This window comes from Cyclopterus lumpus, chromosome 2 (assembly GCF_009769545.1).
Source record: "Cyclopterus lumpus isolate fCycLum1 chromosome 2, fCycLum1.pri, whole genome shotgun sequence".
NCBI lineage: Eukaryota > Metazoa > Chordata > Actinopteri > Perciformes > Cyclopteridae > Cyclopterus > Cyclopterus lumpus.
The window spans coordinates 9,365,024-9,384,696 of record NC_046967.1 but is presented as its reverse complement, the minus strand read 5'-3'; the positions used below and the strand labels follow the sequence as shown (position 1 = coordinate 9,384,696).

The 19,673-nt window shown below is 46.3% G+C and overlaps 1 protein-coding gene across 9 annotated transcripts in view; it reads left to right on the top strand.

The window, feature by feature from the left end:
* Positions 1-3,434: 3,434 nt before the first annotated feature.
* Positions 3,435-19,673, top strand: part of LOC117744179 (muscleblind-like protein 2a) — a 45,811-nt gene continuing 29,572 nt past the window's right edge. For 4 of the 9 annotated variants that reach the window (XR_004611171.1, XM_034552386.1, XM_034552377.1 and 1 more), the window contains exons 1-4: positions 3,435-3,726; positions 5,817-5,987; positions 6,236-7,489; positions 12,892-13,775. Coding sequence is in view for 8 of the 9 variants with exons in the window: in XM_034552386.1 (XP_034408277.1) it covers positions 13,602-13,775 (174 nt within the window). In the remaining variant the exon portion in view is untranslated. Of the gene's footprint in view, positions 3,727-3,787; positions 5,988-6,235; positions 7,490-8,384; positions 8,547-12,891; positions 13,776-19,673 lie in introns of those variants that run through there. The other 5 variants (XM_034552395.1, XM_034552350.1, XM_034552359.1 and 2 more) reach the window with 4 other exon arrangements.

Sequence of the window (19,673 nt, the reverse complement as noted above, 5' to 3'; positions counted from 1 at the left end):
CTAAAATTCATGCACTGTTTTGGTAACGAGCTCACACACATGAAGCATCTATCATCGGTATGTGTTATGGATCCACGTTTGTTCAATCAATTCAGGAAGCCAGTCGGGGAAAGTAACTAAGTAGGCTATTTTCACCACACTTAAAGCTGCACAAATCAATATTTCTATATTGACGATGCATCAAATGACAATGTGTAATGTGAAAATGATGGAGATACGCTAATTCTTTGTCTTGTCTTCGCTGTGAGGTTGCCGGGCAACCAGCAAAGGAACCGTGGAGTCCTCTGCTGAAGCGGTCCGTAACACATAACCCTCAATAAAACTACAACCTGTGTGTTTTTACACTTTGTTCGTATGAAACAAACGAGACGCACCATTTTTAATCAGAGAGCTTTCGAGATCCTGGTTGGTGGATTTTGTTATTTTTGGACAGAGCCAGGCTAGCTGTGAGCTAAGCTAAGCTAAGCTAAGCTAAGACTTGCTTCTTCTTCAAGTCAAAGTGAATGCGTGTGTGTATTTCTACATTTCTACATCTTTTATCTGAACAACTGAACCCAAATGTTGCCGCTTTCTCACATAAATGAACTCACCGGTGATTCCGTGGGAATTCCACAGCATCGTGCCTTTGAGCTGACGCATAGGCCCTCGGAGGAGCGGATGACGCAGCGCGGGCAAGCGGCTGCGGCAGCCGATTTATGGTGATGCATAACTGAAAAATGAGTCTGCCTCAAAATGGATCCTCCTCAGCGGTCTGAATAAGCTCTCCACCGCGCAGTGTATACGTGCATTTGGGGATCAGTTTGTTTGGCGACAGCGGGGCCCCGTCTTCAATCCATCATTGCTTAGTCCTCGTGATTAGTGAAATGCTCATCAAAGTCATCGTGGGAGCAAAATGCCCATGTGATCTCCCTACAATCAATCAACCACAATGAAAGTGCACACACATTACACACACTCTCTCTCTCTCTCTCTGTCTGAGCTGTGTGTCAGCCATAAGCTCTTTTCTATTAAACATGCGCTGCATTAAGCATTTGGGTTAAAAGCTTTCATAATCAGGTGTGTGCTCGTTCAGAGATTCCCAAGATCAATACTGTCCTTGACGGGAGAGCTTTGCCCACCGCGCGTAGGTGTGTGTGGGCGTGAGTGCAGAAGGAGCTCAGAGTCAGAGCTTTGGCCCTCTGTGTGTGTGTGTGTGTGTGTGTGTGTGTGTGTGTGTGTGTGTGTGTGTGTGTGTGTGTGTGTGGACATATTTGCCCGTGAGAGTGTGTGTTGTTTACTGTCTTGTGTCTGCAAGGCCAAGCTGCTTTCCCGGTGCGATCTCTTCGTTCTGTGTTTTTAGCGGCGCTAACAGCGATGTAGCGGTAGCCGCTACGCTTGTTTTTCTGCCCGACGCCCCCTCAGTTGATCCTGGAGGTCCACTCCACAGACTGCGACTGCAACAAACGGAGAGTCAAAACACATTAATGAGCTCAACATGAGCGATAAATGCCGCGCTTGACTGCGTACGTGGTGTTTGAAAATAATTACATTGTGTTTTTTTTCTCCAAACTTTTTAGAAATGGCGTCCGGGTTAAAGCATGCTGTTCAATATTGCTCCGTCTTGCACAAAGCAGGGGGACAGAAATGTTTCAACCCCTCCGCCTACATCAATCTACCAACCTCAAACGTGAAGTTAAAATACAGAAAAAAGTCTTGTTAAATTGAGGGTTTTTTTGTATTTATTTATTATTTTTTTACGAGTGTGAGCCCAGTGTGCGTTTGTTTGCAGATGTGTGGGCGTTCAGGGACTTTTAGAGAAGCATGCCGGCAGCAGATTACAAATGCCTCCTCTGCATTGAGATCAATACGTTAGGCCTTTGGGGATGAGCTTGACCTATGTGAGCAGTTTTTCATAATCACTTAGGTCTTGAAAATACAGTTTTTTTCCCCCCTCCACAGTGGCGCTGCCTTGGATGTGTTGTATTTTGCTTTTTGGACTTTTTATATTTGGATGAAAAAGGTGCATGATATGTGGTTAGATAAAATAATGAAATAAAAAAGACTCATGGCTCTGATATGTTTCTGATATTAAATGCTGAGCATGAGCAGGCAGGGATAACATCAGTATTCTTGGTTCTCTTGAAGACCCTTACTGTTGGTCGGCCTGAGATAATGTTGAGTAATTTGAATTTAGGGGTGCCACCAGTGCAATGCATTAAAATGCCACCTTATATTGTGACACAAGGCAGTAAGACATGCCAACCATCACCCGTCTGACCCCAGATTAATTCTCCATCTTTGAATTTCAACATGATTGATCTTAAATTGAGCCCATAAAGGTCTCTGCTTCAAACAACTGTTGTCGTGAAATATTACAGTTATGACTGTAATCCCTGACACCGCCTGTGGCCTGTGGAACTGCGATGCCTTCACTCCCGGTAGCATTCCACTGAAGCGGGCCTTGGACCTGACAGAGCAGTCTGTGATGGCTGTGTTCATTGTCCGTGCGCTCAATAGGAGCACATGGCGTGGGCAGCAGTCAGTGGGGCTAAATTTGTGCCTCTCTGCTCATTCCGGGGATATTTGTGACTTGCTCCTTGTTGACTCGTTGCGCTTCTCGCTGACAACGGTTCTCTCTGTGTGTCACAGACCACTAAATCCAGCCAGCTGCATGCAATTAGGCTGCAAAATGCTGGGGACGTGCATGCTCCTCTGCAAAGCATCACGTGGTGACGATGTGCCGATTTAAAAATATTTGATCAGCTGAGAAATCTAACTCTCATGCAGCTAATACATCTTTTTTTCCTGTTAGGGTTCTTATGAAATACAATACAATACATCAACATATTGAATATCCATCTTGATGATAAGAATGAAGAAATAGCTTCTTTATAATATATGATTTAGGCTCCCACAACATAAATAGATAAAAAATAATGACAATATATATTTCAATATGTATCTATGCAATCATGTCTCACTGTACATTAGTCACGTACACATGTTTATTATGAAACTGAATACAGTATCTCATCGAATAAATTGCAAAACGTTTTGTCAAATGTTTTTAATGTTCTCAATCTTAATCATCTTTTCGGTGACAGGCTATTTTGACAGACAGACAGGCAGACAGACAGATAGGCACTGGTCCATAAATCCGTGGCCACATCTTTCGCCAGAGGGAGATTCACTGTTGTTTCCTAGGTAACAAGCACCCCCTCCCTTTACCCTTGATTCATCTGGACTGTACCACCTCCGCTGCGGGGTTGGAAATGTGTTGTTTATCGAATAGAAGTAAATTCCCGTGTTGAAATTAAAGGACACGTATCAACACGTTGCAATGTCTTGCTATTTATCCTTTAGTTACAGCTAATACTATCTCCTATAGTTGAGAATAAATGCGTAGTTAATGTTTAGACCTTAGTACTAACCCCCTGGCGAAAGCACATTCAACATTCCCTCGAACTGTCAAAATCGCTTGTTGCTTCCTACCTTAGCCAAAAAAGTAGTTAGCGAGCTAGCGTGTAGCGAGTAACAGCTCACTTCTGCCTTCTCAATTAAAAAATACCGTTTTTTTCGAAACCACGAAAAAGTTCGCCCACGGGAGAAAAAAAGAGAAAAAAGTGAGAAGTCTCATACGAAGACCATTTCTCTTCCCCCCCCCCCCCCGTCCTCTTCCGAAATAGCGCTCCCGAGCAGCGGCGGCGGCGGCTGAAGTGCAGCTGGATGTGACAGGTTCGCCATCAGGTAAGCTGCAGGTAGTTAGCTTGGCTAGCTCCGCATGCCTCTGGCTTTTAACACTTGTTACGGCGGCGCGGCGGACGTGACGGTGCTTCTAGGTGCTCCTCGTGGAGGTGGCTGCAATGATTGTGAGGATGCCACTCCAGTGTCCTGGACACTTAACACGCTGGTGCTTTGGTATCGCTATGCTAGCTCACAACAACTGCCCCGGACAGCTAATGGAAACAAGTAAAAAAGCAGCTCCATAGTCACCAAAAAAAAGAAGAAGAATCAAATCAGCGTGCGTAGTGGTCCCTGCGTGTCTTTTCCTCGCACGACTCAGCGTAATGCTTTTCTGCGGCATGTAACACATGTCTATAATTACATCACTCGCGGACAGGTTTGATAATAACCCAGTTATTATTGATTTGATTTACGATAGTCAGTCCCCCCTTATTAAGCAATGGCGTTGTCATCATTGTTGCAGGGTGCACTCATATTCCAGTGCACAAAGAGATAATTGTGGTGTGTTATTGCATTCAAATGCAAATGGGGGAAAAAACACACACAATATAACCGTACTTTCACCTTGATTAATGGATTGTTTGATGTAATTGTAGTGTAGGAGACAGAATAAAGCAGTTGTAATGAGACGTAAGTGGAGGAACATTTAAATCTATTGCAGGTTGGATGAGCTGGAGCCTTTCCACCTGGGTAAGGTTAATAAGTTGTGGCTATCTGCTATGCCATGTACAGTAATTGGTCCTTCTGCACATGTAAATTGACATCTCAGTGCAGAATTGCACCAGTGGAAGCAAATTAACTATCAGTATAACAAAATAACTTTAGCTTGCCATTAATGGGCTATATTGTTTTCATTAAGGCGAATAAAGCAATTGCCCACTTGAGTAAGACATAGCAGTCCACAGCGCACAAGGATTGCCTGGAAAAAGTGAACTATGTGTAATCAGCATCAAAAATTGGCTTTTAATGCATTATAGGATTAGAGTCATATTACTGTTTGGTTTCAAGCCAGAAGTAATTTTAATGTAAATAATCCAGTGCTTCCTGATTGATGGTTTCATTGCACAGCCTTGAACTTGCTCCAAAGCACACTGGCTGACCACTTGCCTACACAACCACTTGTTTATGCTCTATCATCATGTGGACTTGTGCGACAGGCTTACCAGAATGGGTTCCGAGCGGAAGGAAGCGTAAACTCTCTGCCGCTTGATATTTGATTACAGCTAATAATAGAAAAAGACAGCTGCCTTTTCATTGATCTGTCTTCAGTGCCCTATTTCTGAGCCCTGTTTTTTTTTCTCTCTCTCTCTCTCTCTCCATCCATCTCTCTCTCTCTCCATCTCTCTCTCTCTCTCTCCGTCTCTCCGCTGTGTTCAACTATCCAATAGTACCACCGAATACAGTGTTCTGCGCCGGTTAGCATTTTCAAATTGTTTTTGATCAAGCAATTTTCATTTGCTGTAATTAGCCATTGTTTTCGGAAGGCTCCTTTTGTATTTGAAAATCAAGGCGCTTGGGGACACAGAATCCTAAATCTGGTTGTGTGTGAGTGAGCGGAGCCGTTGGGGGTCAAACAGGACATGGATAATAAGAGGGGAGGGGATACGATGTGGGAAGGAAGTGGCTGAGCTTGTTTGTCCGCCAGGCCTTTGTTTGTTTTCCTGTCGGACAAACCTATTTAGAAGGTAGGCTATCTGAGGTCTGCCGATGGAAATTAGCTACAAGCAGCAGGCCTGTTATACATTTATTATTCAGTAATGTAGTTATTGAGAAGTCGTTTGCAGCCAAATGAGGAATGAGATTCATCTATCAGCGATGATGGCGCAGGCTGGCCTGCCCAACTGCTATTGCTCTGGGTGAACGATATTGAGTTGTTTAGTTTTCTGGCCAGTCAACAGCGTCCAGTCAAGTTTCATCCTGCAGTCATGCACTGTTGTTGCTGCCTCGTAGCATTCCTGCTCCTTCAATCTGCTGCATCTGTGTGTAGTATAGGGAAGGTGTAAGGTGACACTTTTGCTTTTGACAAAGGCTGACATGCCCCGCCTCCCTGTTCATATAATGGCAGAGCGCTTGTCTGTGTTATTTCATTACAGGTGCTCTGATGCCGAAGATGACGTCAGTATTCGGTGTCATTTGCTGAGGTGGACAATTTCTCATGCCAGAGAGATTAATCATCTCAACCCCCATCGCTCCCCCGATCCATTTGACAAATCCATTTCCTGTGGAGCATCACGCTATTAAAGCATGATCAGACAGTACAATAGGTTTGTTTATCATTGAACTGTAAAGCATGTTTAGCCTCATCGATGTCAACGAAACACCCAGGCTGCTGCGTCATTCACAGCTTTTGTATGAGAGAGAGAGAGAGAAAGAGAGAGACAGACAGAAACACACACACACACACACACACACACAGAGAGACAGACGGTCCAGCTGTTCTATTGAATCTGGATCGAAAAGTCATGAAGCTGGTTCTCTGACTCATCAGTTCTGTGACGCTCCGGTTTCACAGCTCGTGTGATGCCAACCGGCATGTCATCGGCCGGGCGGAGGGGAGAGGACGGGGTGGGGGAGGAGAGAGAACAAGACTTCCACGTCCCAGCCGCCACCAATCCTCTTTGTTTTCTTTCTACTCCAAGAAAATTCCGATGCAATAACAACAACAGAAATATTCGCCACTGTGCCTTTTTGCAGTCCAGTAAAATTAAGAAATTTAACTGAAACCGAGCTCGAAAGATATCTTTGAGAGATGGGTGAAACGTACAGGTGAGGGATGGAAAAGAGATGTGTAAGGGAAAGGGGGGGGGGGTTGGTTGGAGTGGATGAGTTTAGAGGACGGATGCTGAGGGGAGGTAGAGGAGAGTCGGGAGTGGGAGGAGGTGTGGTGCTCTGGTTTCCTGGGGGGATGGTGGTAAATGTGATGATGGAACCTAGACAAGGACGGGGCTGATCTTCATTATGCCACTGCAGCAACTCCCTGAGCACTGCTTACTTGTATTGCTTTGTTGTTTGATCAAGTCTAGACTTTATATACTTGAGGTTGTTTCCTAAAGGAACAACAATTGGTGGTGCTGTTTTGAATTTGAATATAATCAAGTTCACCAGGAGAGGGATGGAGAAAGAATATATAATGTACTTGCTGGTTGAGCAGGGCATGAAATTGGGGAAATACCTTTTGAGATCAGCATTCAGGGCATGTCACTGTAAGCACAGTTTTTCGCCCTATCACATAGTCTACTCCTTTTCCAATGGAGAGGCTCAAAAAGCTGTGATTCAATGTAGCTGTCTTTCTATTGGCTGGAGCTGTTAAGGGGCAGGGCCTTGCCACAGGCTGGTGTGCAGGAAGGGGCTGGCTCTAGGGGTGTGTGCGTGTACGTGTGTGTGTGTGTGTGTGTGTGTGTGTGTGTGTGTGTGTGTGGGGCGGGGGGGTTGGCTGGAAGTGTTTCAGCCAGATAGTTGGAGTAGACACTCTTCTGCTTCCTGCCTGCCCGCCTGCCTGCCTCGCTCGCTTGCTCCCTGGCTCAGAGACCGAGAGAGAGAGAGAGACATCCAGAGAAAATCCCTGTCTCGGCATGGACCTCCGGCTGCAGCACTCGGCAGCTCGCGAGGAATGACAACAGTTCACATGGTCATTAACTCCAGTCGCTGAGGCTGAAGGGAAAGCTGCACTGTAGCTCAGTGTCACAGAAGCACCGGGTGCCTCCTGTGTTCGGGACAGCAGACAGACAGAGGCACACAGCAGAGCCACAGGACCCAGTGAAACGAGGTGGGAAAGAACCGTCATATTGGCTGGCTTTACCTTTTTCTTTTTGTTGTCTTTCCTTCTTTCTTTCTTTTTTTTTTTTTTTTTACAAAGATTTTTTTTCAGGAGTTTTGCTGCAGTGTGCTGCATACCAGTCTGGGTGGGGAGGGAGGACAGGAGATGTTTTATCTGTGCGAGAGAAAAGCATGTGAGGCTGTAAAAAAAAAAGAAGAAAAAAAGGAAGCAAGGGGAAGAAACTATAGTGTGTGTGTGTGTGTGTGGGGGGAATAAATGCACAGCACTGGGAGCCTGCAGCCACCCAGTAACTACGCTCACTGCAGTTTTCCAGCACTGTAATGGACTTTCTCTTTCGACTCCAGAGGGAGAGGCAGCAGTAGGCTTGCCCCCTTTCCTCAGTGCAAATGTCAGGAGCTTTATCTTTTTGCCACATGGGCTACACATTTTTTCACTCTCTTTCGAAAAAAAAAACTTGTGTTGTGTGGCATCTGCGCTGTCACTGCTCGCTGCTTTGTGCGGTTCTCACAAAGTTATTCCCCCTGTACAGCAACTCTTTTTTTTTTATCCTCCACATAACAAGGGTTGTACAAAAGGTTGTTTGTTCAGAACAGGCTCTGATGGTTTGACACGGTTTATGTATGTGGACACAAATAGCCGGAACTTCACCGTTCTAATAAGGCCCACGTCATAATTAACCTTATGTGTTAGAAGAGCTACGGTCTATCTAGATTTAGCTCTGCGCTAGACGCTAGGCACGGGGCCGTCGAGCAGTGGACATCATCGCCTGCGTGGAAAAGGCCAGGGTGGTGTCATACATCTGGCTGTGGATCAAGGGGAAGTGGGTGTTTTCTAAAATGGAACATCAGTTCAGCCCTTCCTGTTGCGAAAAGAATGGGATAAGTCCGAGACGAGTACCAAGTCCTCACAGCAAGACCCCTGTCAGCCAGAAATCCCCTTTCTCGGAATTGCACCTCGAGATGGTATTAAAAGGATTTAGTGGTCGGTAGGTTTTTCAGACATCTTCTGCATGAAAGAGGGAGTCTGATTGCTCCGTGACACGAGGGTGAGTTTGCTGAATCATTCAGCTCTTATGTTTTCAAGTGCTGCAATTTATGGGCTTAAGATTTCAACTCATTTGATACGTGTTCACTTGATATTTCACTGTAAAGAGCTTTAATCTGCCGTAGTATTTTCCATCTTTGGTTTTAAGGGAAGGAAGCAGCGACTGTAGGTGCAGCGCTTCTACAATTTTCACCTCAGACCTTTAGATCAAGTGAGCTTGGGTATCATGTTAATCATCATGTTCATCCAAACGGCGCTGTTCAACTCTGGCTGCCAACTGTACTGTAATTAGCTGATGGCTTGCCTGAGTCCTGTGGTGAAGCAAGGAGTCGCGTTCACACAGTAAACAAGTCCATTTACAGAATGCAGGGGTGGATTTCCATCCCAGACACTATCGCTGTCTCCTTAAAGAAAGGTGCATCATCTGTTCTTTGTTAGGAGACGGGGACACTGAACCAGACATCATGTGCTGGGCCATTCGGGTCACTGTGGTTTAGCTAAGGCTATTATGATATGGGGCACACCTATCTGCTGACTCTGTGAAAAACGCTTCTTGTGTTGCCTCTGAACAGTAGCTTAGTCCTGGTACAGCTGCTGCTGAGCCAACTCACCCGTCCTTATCGCTAATGGCACTTGATGATATTGAACTCAAGGAGCCGTAGCTTATGCCAAAGACAATTTCATAAGCATCATAACATCCATAGTATTAAATACGAATTAGGCTGCAGGGTATAGCCGTGCTCTGATCCTCTCTGGAGGATGCAAAGGAACATGTTGCAAGTCGGTGAAAGCTAGGTTAGCTCTGCTCGGGACACTTTGATAAAACCTTTACTGTTATGCTCACTCATTTTCCATTACTCACTGGAAACTGAACCTTTTTCCTATTTCACTTCAACAATGAAGCCCTCTCTCCGCAGCCTTGAAAAAAAACATTGACCACTTGTTCCTCTTGGCCATGCAAATGACCATAGAAGTGTGGTTTGCCAGCACGAAATGGTAATAAATGGAAATGCGGCCACTCAGGTACCCAGCTCATGTTTGCTCTCGTCGGTCACAGCCATTTGTGTTTCTGCTTTATTTTGCCGACAACACCTGGCTGATGCCACAGCAAACGTTGTCACAAGGCTTACGACCAATGGAAACCTGGTAGCTTATCGTCTCTGCTGAACAAATACAAGCAGCCGAGATAAACTGCACCGCACAGACAGAGCGCACAGATACCAGCCTAATGGGTTACTACATGCATGGTATTCAGAGGTCAAGCCAATGACTTTCACTCGAGACGCCCCAGTCCCGCTGACTCTCATTCAATTAGTCAGACTGACCAAGATAATGCCGCTGCCAGCTGGCCTTAGTAAGCGTCCGTAATCCATAAAGTCTAGTACTGTAGTGCTTTTCTTCACATCTCTGCCCTGCTTTATCAGGTCACCCTGTCTGTCCACTGTTTGTACTGGGAACGCATAGGGGATCGCAGAAACTCAGCTCCTGAAGACAAATAGGATATACAGCGATGTGCAGGATCTGCATCTTTTGGATTGTATTATGTATGTGTAGCTGAAAACATCAAATATGACACAATCAATTTTCACAGTTCTGTCGCCAGAGTGAGCGGCCATATTAACATCCACACACCCAGGTATGTCTGGTATGGAAATTATGGCATCTATTTCAGTAAAATACCTCGTAACAGCCAAATGAAGACTCAAATTTGACCAAGCTCTACTTCCATCCGGAAGGAGTCAGTCAAGGTGCACAGCAGGGCCTATCTCTGAGGTCAAAACACTCGGCACTGTATGGTCCCTTCCTATCTGCTGACCATCTGTCTTTCCCTTTATGCATTGTGCTGCAAGCTCGACTGCTAAGCCCAGCGTAAACTAAGCCAGGCCTGCATGTACTGTAGGCGTAATGCACCAGCAGAAGCTAAGCTAGCCCGAGCCACTGTCCAAAGAGTCAAACCAGATGAAACCAAAACAGCATGCATTGCCTCTCACCTCAGCTCGAGCTTTCCAAAGCAGTCCTCATGGTAAAGCAGTTGTTGTACAACAGAGGTAGCAATCCCCCCCCCCCCCCCCCTCCCCCCAGGATGACAGCGGGGGCTTTGGTGTGTTTCAGGGGAGAAGGAGGGCTCAGTCGTCTAAAAACCAGTTAGCGTTACACATCCATCTCTTTAAAGCTAATTTGGTTAAGCACATGCAACACACTGCAATTAGTAAATGGTTCGGTGCTCCAGTTCTCAGTACGTCTTTGTTCTTTGAAAGCTACTTATGATCATTCCCAGCATTGATTCCTCCATTGATACAGTTAAATGCAGTTGAATTTACTGGGCATATTTGCACAACATACCCTAGTTTACAGTATGGGAAGAGACATGCGGTCATGTTCCTGCATGATTGTTATCGTACCCTCACCCACATGTTATGAATACCTTTTCGTTTGAATGTAGCCTGGGAGCTTTTGCGATGACCTCGACCGACCTTTATTCAAACGGCCCAGTCGATTTTCTAAAAGCTTTCAGTGCTGAACCATCCCGCCTTCTGCACAAAAAAATATTAAAAAATGTCTTTGGCCGTGCTCCCTAACCACAGCACAACTTCTTCCATCGTTTGAGGCCAAGTCATTTCACAGAGAAATGGCACCATTGTCCCTCCACACATACTGACTAAGTAGGTTAGCTTGATCGCAGACTTTTTATGGTTTCTAAAAATAAGAAGGGATTAATTGTTAAAGGTCAGATCTGACATGATTCTCTTACCTGACTTTCTCTTCCGCAGCGATTGGCTCTCTCCCTGGGGAGATGGTGTGAAATTAAATCCTGTCAGGGCGATTGGGCTAGGAAGCTTCTCATCTCATTTCATATGATCAGCACTAAAGTGGGACAATATGATTAGCGAGACAATGGTCAGGATTCATAGGCTTGGAACAGTTTGGCGTTTTTGTGAGTAAATTCAAGGGTAAGCATCTTTCTTGCCTGCTCGTTGTTTCGGGGAAAAATCAATCTGTCTTTTTGACTGGAGAAAAAAAATTGATTTTTAAATTTTTTTTATTCCAAAGCCAGGATATGTGGCTTTACCCCAATGGGTCATTTTGAGTTCCTTCCTTTTTGATGTTTAAGGCACTAAAAAAAAAAAAAAAAGAGCTCACGTGTCTCCAATTAGAGCGAACACGTTTCAGACCAACACGCGGGGTGTTTTTTTTTTTTTACATCTACAGGACAAAGATAACGTGCCTGAAGCCCCTGAGGGCGGTGCACCTGTATGACCGCTGTGTCAGGGTTTCTGTCTATGAAGGGAATTTGTGAAGGGATTTCTTCCTCCCTTTACACCAGTGCAGATGGTTTGAGTACACGTCTCAACATGCCTTCATTAAGATCAAGTGGAGCTTGTCATATGCCTTTGGACGTTGCTCAGATATTGTTCTCACAGTACTTACAGTTTCCCTGGTGTTTGCTCTTGGTTTGTTTTCCGTGGACGCTTACATGTGTTTTCGAACAGTAAACAGGGAATCTTTTAACCAGAGCTGCATGTTTTTACAACCCTTCTCCTCCCTCAGTCTGGTGTCCTCAACCCCCTTTTCCCCGCCCCTGGTTAGCAGAAAAACATTTCCAGATGGGCCAAGAAAAGAGCTCCTTGCGCAGTAGTAGCTTATTAATGGATTTCGTATGCTCAAGCTAAAGGTCACTTCCTCAGATTGTTGCCCCACCTATTGTCCCCCGTCTCTCCCAAGACAACAGACGGACACAAGATGAGGCTGCGAGTACAAACACACATTCCCCAAATGAATGTAAATTGACAGGCCGACGTCAATGAGCCGCTATCTAATTTGGACGGTGGGAGACCAGTGAGTATTGCGGGACACTGGGCCGCGTCATAATCGTGTCTGGCACTGGCATATGCATCTGTCTCGGTCCCTCTGTGGCTGCTGGACGGCCGCCCGGAATAGTGCTGCGATGCGCGGTTTTCTATTGGCCGTGCATGGCTCTACGGGGCGGGTTAGACCCTTGGGATTTTAATTCTTTTTTCCTTCCTATCTTCAATCGGACTCGATGCTCTTGTCCACTGCCTCATGGCAGTCACCTCGTTCAATGGCCCGCTGCCGTGATTTGGGGGACTTCAAACTTCAAGTGGCTTCTGCATAACCTCACAGCTGCCTTTTCTCTGGTTCATCAGCCCCGGTACTCTTCGGAGCAAGCACCCCTCTGGGGGAGTAGGCGCACAAATTCAGATTGACGTGCATACACAAACACTGTTAGCGCCTGTTGAAGCCCATTAGATAAATGGTTGCCCATCATATTTAGCGAGCCGTTTTCTCACTCACTGTTTCTCTCTTTTTCTATTTGTCCATTTCAGATCGCTGACAGAAAGTGCCTTGTGAGACAACATCGTACTTGAAGATCCACGGGCGTTTCTGAAGAGGCTCCAGATATTTCCCCCTCTCAGTCCCGACCTGTTTGTTTGATCCTCCTCACCTGTGTGAAGAAGCCCCAAGTGAAGCGGTGGAGCTACCGCACTGCTGGCCAAGGTGCCAAAAGCTCTGAGGGAGTAGATAGTGAAGACTTTTAAACAATAGGAAACCACGTACTTTGTGTTTGAGACTGCGCCATTGCATCTCAAAACAGCACCAGTTTTGCCCCTCCCCCCCCTCAAAAACCCGCCCTTGCACAGATCTCATCACTCACACAAAGGTCATTTCGGAGACATTGGTACAACAAGTAGAGCTTGTCTCTGAGCATGCCCCCTCTGCCGTGTCAGAGGTCTGCACATGAGACTTACTGATTGATGAACAATTAGCCGTGTGACTGACAAACCCCATCACAGCAGTGCAGTCCCATGCACCGGACACAGAGACTTTGCCAGTCCATTACCTCCACTTTCCCGTCCCCAAGGACAAACCCCCATCCACTGACCTGAAGCAGATTACTTCTAGCCGCATGTTCCTTCAGTTCTAGGCGCTGTGCGTTTTATTTTCCACTGGAACACTCTGAAACACCCCTCCTCAGAGGAGAGCCTAAAACCAAGTGGCTCCACTCCACCCCAGCTCCACAGCCAGCGCTGCTGACATGGCTCTAAACATTGCCTCGATGCGGGACACAAAATGGCTGACCCTGGAAGTGTGCCGGCAGTTTCAGAGGGGGACGTGTTCACGCAGCGACGAGGAATGCAAATTCGCCCACCCGCCCAAAAGCTGCCAGGTGGAGAACGGACGGGTGATCGCCTGCTTTGACTCGTTAAAGGTAAGGACTCTCACACGCAGGTGACTGGGATCCATCCTCTACTTTTATTCTATTCTTTGCTCCCCAGAGTATTACAAACAGACCGGCGTACAGGTAACCTGGCAGAAATCATCATAGTTTCATGGTAATTTACTTTTTTCTACACAACCGCAGCTGTCAAACAATTTAAAGCAAATATTAATAATTAGATCGCATCTCCGCAGCACCGATATAGTATCTGACATCAAATGTCACAGGTTTGTGGTTCCTAATGGTCGGTGGGTGTAGGTTGTCTGCTCAAATTAGCATGTGTGTCAGGACTCCATGCTGTTCTGCAGTTAGAAGACTGGCCTGACCTATGGAGCTAAAGGCCAGAACGGTCTGTTGTCACGTTCACTGCCACCACAGGTGTGTGTGTGTCTTTATTTTTTTAATACGGTAAGTTCTTCTAATGTTACCATGCCGTGTCCATCATCTGTGTATGTGGGCAAACATCTGATCGCCTTAAGTCATTCCAGGGCTTCTATTCCTGGGTGCACGTCAGCTGTCACACACACTACCAAACATAAACACATAAACATAAACAGCCAAAGCTTGTAGCGTAATGTTCGGTTCTCACGGATCCATTTTCAAGACGTGATTATTCTTCATTTTTTCTCAATTTGTTATTATTGACTACGTTTGGTCAATACAGAAATCCACTAGAGGCCTTAAAGCCGTGTTAAAGTATTTACTCCTTTAATAAAGCCCTGCGGTTTATTTGTTGACCCCTCTCTTATTGCACAGTTTGCTCTTCATAAGTGGTAAAATATCTTTAAATTAAAACACCAGACACTTTTAAAGTCTCCCTTATTTCAGCAAGGTCGCTTCATACAATACCCCACATGCTGCAAATAAAACGACTGCATCCAGGAGCGACCCATTATTTTAATGCTCCGTTGCAATCTAAAAAAAAAACCCAGCAGTGACAATGACAAATAGCCAAAGAAACTAGAGCAGAACACTGAAACTGTGTTGAGTTGGTCTGTATGAACCGTGGCTGCGTAACACAAATACAGCAGTGCAGTCCGCGGCGTGTTGCGTTGCACATTTTCCAAGGTCGTGTACAAGGTCAAAGAGACTAGATTCACATCATGCAAAAGCGTTGTCCTTGAGTCTGATGCGGTAGATCTTCCAATGTGTTCACGTTGGGACCCAATCCCTCCTGAAACCCCCCCACCCCACCCCCCCCACCCCCCCCGCCCGGTGAGCTTTCCCCACGTGTCATCCCTCCATTATTCCACTGAGATCTGCAGTGTGTGAACGCCCTCCTCGTTACAAGTTGCTCATGGGTCAATTTATTCAGTCAGCTGTCAGCTGTTTCCCTGACGAAGACTTCGCTCACGGTAAGGCTCGCTGAGTTATCGCTCGCGGCCAGCGGCCGAGTGACATTCCATCCCAGATGCCAGATTTTTTTTTCTTGAGCCCCCGTTCGGCCGTTACGGTCAGATGAGCGAACAGCTGACTGCAATTGGGATCGATTTGTCGCCTCGCCGTGCGAAAGGACGGCCCGACACGGATCCTCCGCACATGACATGACTTTGGCTGTGCCACGAAAGCTCCAACCAAATGACAAATGACCGGAGCACTCTTCATTTCGATGTTTTCTCCTGCATATAGTGGCTTCAAATTCACGCATCATGTGAACCTTTAATGTCCCGTAACGGCTGTGACCCTCCTGTACCACTATATATGTTCCTGTGCATATCGTTAATCTTTGCCGTTGTAGGCTGCTCTGGTTACAGACAAATCAGAGTGCAGCCACTCCCTCGGCCCCTCTTTCCACCATACAACACAGTGACAGAACGAGAATACAGGATTCTCTGTACTTTTAAACTCCAACTCGCCCCCTTTTCCCACAAAGATTCTCCTCGTGACAGCCCAGAGAATGAATGCTTTATTATGCATTAGGAAAAGTGTTTCGCTCCACGGCGGGCTGATTTCCACCCCATTACGCCCGTATCGTCTTCCTGGGTCTTCTCATCTGATAGGGTTATCATGCCAGGCTTGTGTGCTGCCAGGCGTGTATTGGCCAATGATCAGAAGGGGTCCTTTTCATAAACACAGGAAAGGTACGGCTCAGGAGAGGAGTGGAGTAGGAGGCGTAATGCCTGTCGTCAGAAGGCAAGCATGCCAGCTCAGTGGACAATTCCACTGCTCTGGCTCTTGTTTGTCAAGTTGGTAAAAAAAAGGAACAAAAAAAAACAAACACTCCAGCCAAAAAAAATGCTTCCCAGTAGCCAAATCTGAAATTTTGCATTTTGAAAATCATCTTTGCACCAAGGTTTATTTGAGATGCGTTTTTTTTTTACATCATTTATAATCTTTACATCATTTATAATCTTGATGATCTTGATTTAATGTAAATTATAGGTGTCTCCAAACTCTTAGGAATCATCTTCTGCAAAGTAGCTTTTCAACAGTATCATGCATTTTTCTACACAATGCAGTGGATTTAGTCCGAGAGGTTGTTGGGTATAAATTACATTTGAGAGCATAATTCAGTTATTGCCCCCTGCGCGTGCATCGATTCTTATTGGTCGAGACCTGGAGAACTACCGGGCCTTTCAGGCCTCTGGTCGTGAAGTCACGCGGCAGGGAAAGGGACGGAGTGTAGCGGGTCTGGGGAGGTCCATGATATATGAAAGGCTACAGCCACCTGAATCCCTGCCTTTGCACTTTTCTGCCCGTGCGCTTCGTACGTGTACTTCCGTGTACTTCGAAACGGCGGTGAGGAATCATTCCTGCTTTCGCGATCGGAAAGCTTGCAGGTTCTCGACTCTCGCCGGCGCTGCTCTCAGCACTTCTATAGTGTCACGTCGAGGGAATATTTTTTGTTGCCCCCCCCCCCTCGACACTGTGAGCTTAAGAAATAGTCTCTCCATGTTACATTTGTCATCTCTCGAAATAGGACAAGCCGCTTCATCTCTGTCCAACTAAAGCTGTATCCACAGTTGGTTGGTAGACGTGATGCAGCTTGCCAGCTATCATTCATTTCCAGTAAGACGTGACATGAAATGTTGACAGCGGTGAACTCGACGACGGGAGCAGTTCTTTCACCCCGTACTCTTTACTCCTGAAATCCATATCCCTGGAGGTTAGTCTCTGCTTTGTCTTTTAAATTAGGAAAATTGGATGCCAACGTTACAAGCACGGACGGGTTCGGTGGCTGCCAAAAACAATGTCGCATTTAAATCTCTGATCAGAATATTCCAGTTGGAGAGATTGAAATATCATTTCATCTTTCAGGCCCAACAGCCCCTCCCTGAAAACGCCCTTCACCCGATAGCTGATCAATACAGGCACAAACGACGCGTCGTGGTCGAAGCCTTGTTCCTTCAGGCTCTCTGATACTTGTTGCGGTGTGACCATGGAAACCGTGACCTAGTGGCGGTGATGGGGAGGAGGGGGCCGTAGGAAATGAGCGAGAATACCTCGGTTAATGGACTAAATGCAATCGCACCCAGTCATGTGATGATGTCACGTTGGCTGTGCCTCTTGACAGTGGCCTTTTGTGGACGCTTCAGTCCTCTGCTGTTTCCAGTTTTCTCTCCGTAGTACTGCCTCTGACCCCGCTAACTGGGTTACATTTCCTCCCTGTGCAGTAAAACACTGTTCACGTCCAGAGCGTTGGTCTGAGTGTTTGACCGCTTGCCAGTGCACAAATATGACATAACACACGTGGGCAGATTTGAAATACAGCAGATAATGAGCAGCTCATGGAGCGATGGGGATTAAGATGGCTATTTTGCCACAATGCATACAATGTGCGTTTTTTAAAATAATTTTTTTGTCAAGATTGCAAAACCCGGCGCTTTAGATAACTGATAACGTGGTCTGTTAAGATTTTCTGAGAGGTGGGGGGTCATAAAGGAAGTGGTGAAGCAGGAGAAACTATAGAAGCTACTTTCAGGTGTGTGGGGCATTTTCTCATGCAGTCCCCCCCCCCCACACTCACCCCGAGGTGCCCTGGTTTCCCTCACTTTGTAAGAACATCTTAATCCGGATTTTGCCTTTTTTTTAAAGAGCATAAGTGTGTGTTTTTTTGGAGGTTGGGGCGTGGGACGGCTGAACCCCCCCGTGTAAATAAAGACACAAGAGAACATGGCAAGAAGGGGAGGTGCTAATATTTGAATGGCTTCGAGAATAAAGGGAAGAGAGTGAAGAAGTAAAGGCGAGCGCAAGTGACAGGTCTAGCCAGGCGGGGAACCACAGCGGGGGGGTGGGGGGGGAATCCTTAGGAAGCCTCAGTGAACATGAACTTCATGCCCATGCCCTCCCTCCCCCCCGCCCGCCCCTCCCCTCCACTCTTGTTTTAAAAGATGGGCTCGGCCACATTCCTCAGCGTAATCCTCTCGAACTGGGCCACACCCTGGGCAGAGCAAACATGTGGAGGGGAATGCTCGCAGAGCAGCGGGAGTTGGTGTCCCCCCCCCCCCCCATGGTCATTCACACGGACACAATGAGGCACTGACTTGGAGCTTAACGCAGGGCTGCAGTGGACGCGGCGTGCTTTGATGACGCCCCCCCTCCCCAAGAGACCCCCGCCGCTGCCGCGCCTACAACAGGCTTCTTCCGACGCAGACACGCACACTTCGCCGCGTTCCCCGTGCAAACCATGCCAAATTTCATTTGATCCGTGTGATTTCACCCCCTGCCGCCACAGTCCGGCTGATCCAAAGATGGGACGAGATAAGAGAGAGGGGAGGAAGCCAGAAGATCAGCTCCCTGGTCTCATGACCTAGGTCCAGTGTGTCAGTCTTGTGCTTGTGGTGTAGGTCTCACTGGAAAGGTTGGGCACCAATAAGAAGGGTTACATGTGATGGTTACATTTTATTGTTTCGACTTTTTCTTCCACGATCTTACCGTTTTATTGACATTTTCTGTCTTCCTTCGATGTAACCTTTGCGTATGTATTTTTAATTATTTGTTTTACTTTGGATTCATCTTTACAAAGGTTATTGATGTCACTACAGACTACGCAGTACTGCACTGTACCGATGTTGATCAGGGAGGCTGATAATGTAGGGTACATGTTGGCATTTTAGTTGGGCCACTGCTCTGACCCACATCTGTGTGTGTGTGTGTGTGTGTGTGTGTGTGTGTTAGTGAGAGAGAGTCTGCTTGATCTCCAGGCTTCTCTGTCTCCCTCTGGGTCCAGCTGCAGAACTGGACTGTGGATCATGGACATTATATGAAATTACTTAAATGCATCACTACTGTAATCGTCTATTTTGTTATATATTTCTTATTACATGGTTTTGTTGAATACTCAATTCCGATTGGTCAATTCCGTCACTTTGAGGCCTGTTATTTCTGTATAACAGGCCGCTGCTATGAATAACAGTTTGTTGCTATGGACACTGATCTCCGTACACAGCGAGAGGACTATTTTCTTTCGCGGAAGCAATACAATAATTTGCGATAGGTTCCTGCTCACGCCGTAGGAGTTAACTTGGTAACAATGGCCGACCGCTCTACACGTTCCCTCACTTTGCTCACAAGTTATACAGACTTGCATTTTCATCTTTGGCAGCAGGAATCTTTGGTGAACATTTTTTGCCCTTTTATGTGGGCAGCCAAACTAAAAATATTACACAGAAACAACTAACTGAGAATAGTCTGGTAGCGGTCCATGTGAAGGCAGCTTTGTGTCTAAAATCAAGCAGCAATTCTCCAGACAGGCACCAAAGGGACTTTAAGTCAGAAACATGGTTTCACGCAATATCAGTCTTTGCCTTTGTTATGCCATTAACTGGAGTTCTAGTTTTGAGCTTGAAATCCATTACATCTTCTCTTAAAACAGCAAAATGTGTGGCGCTACCATTGGTCACGTGAATTTGAATAGTGGGTGTTCGTCACCCAATGAGCCGCCTGCAA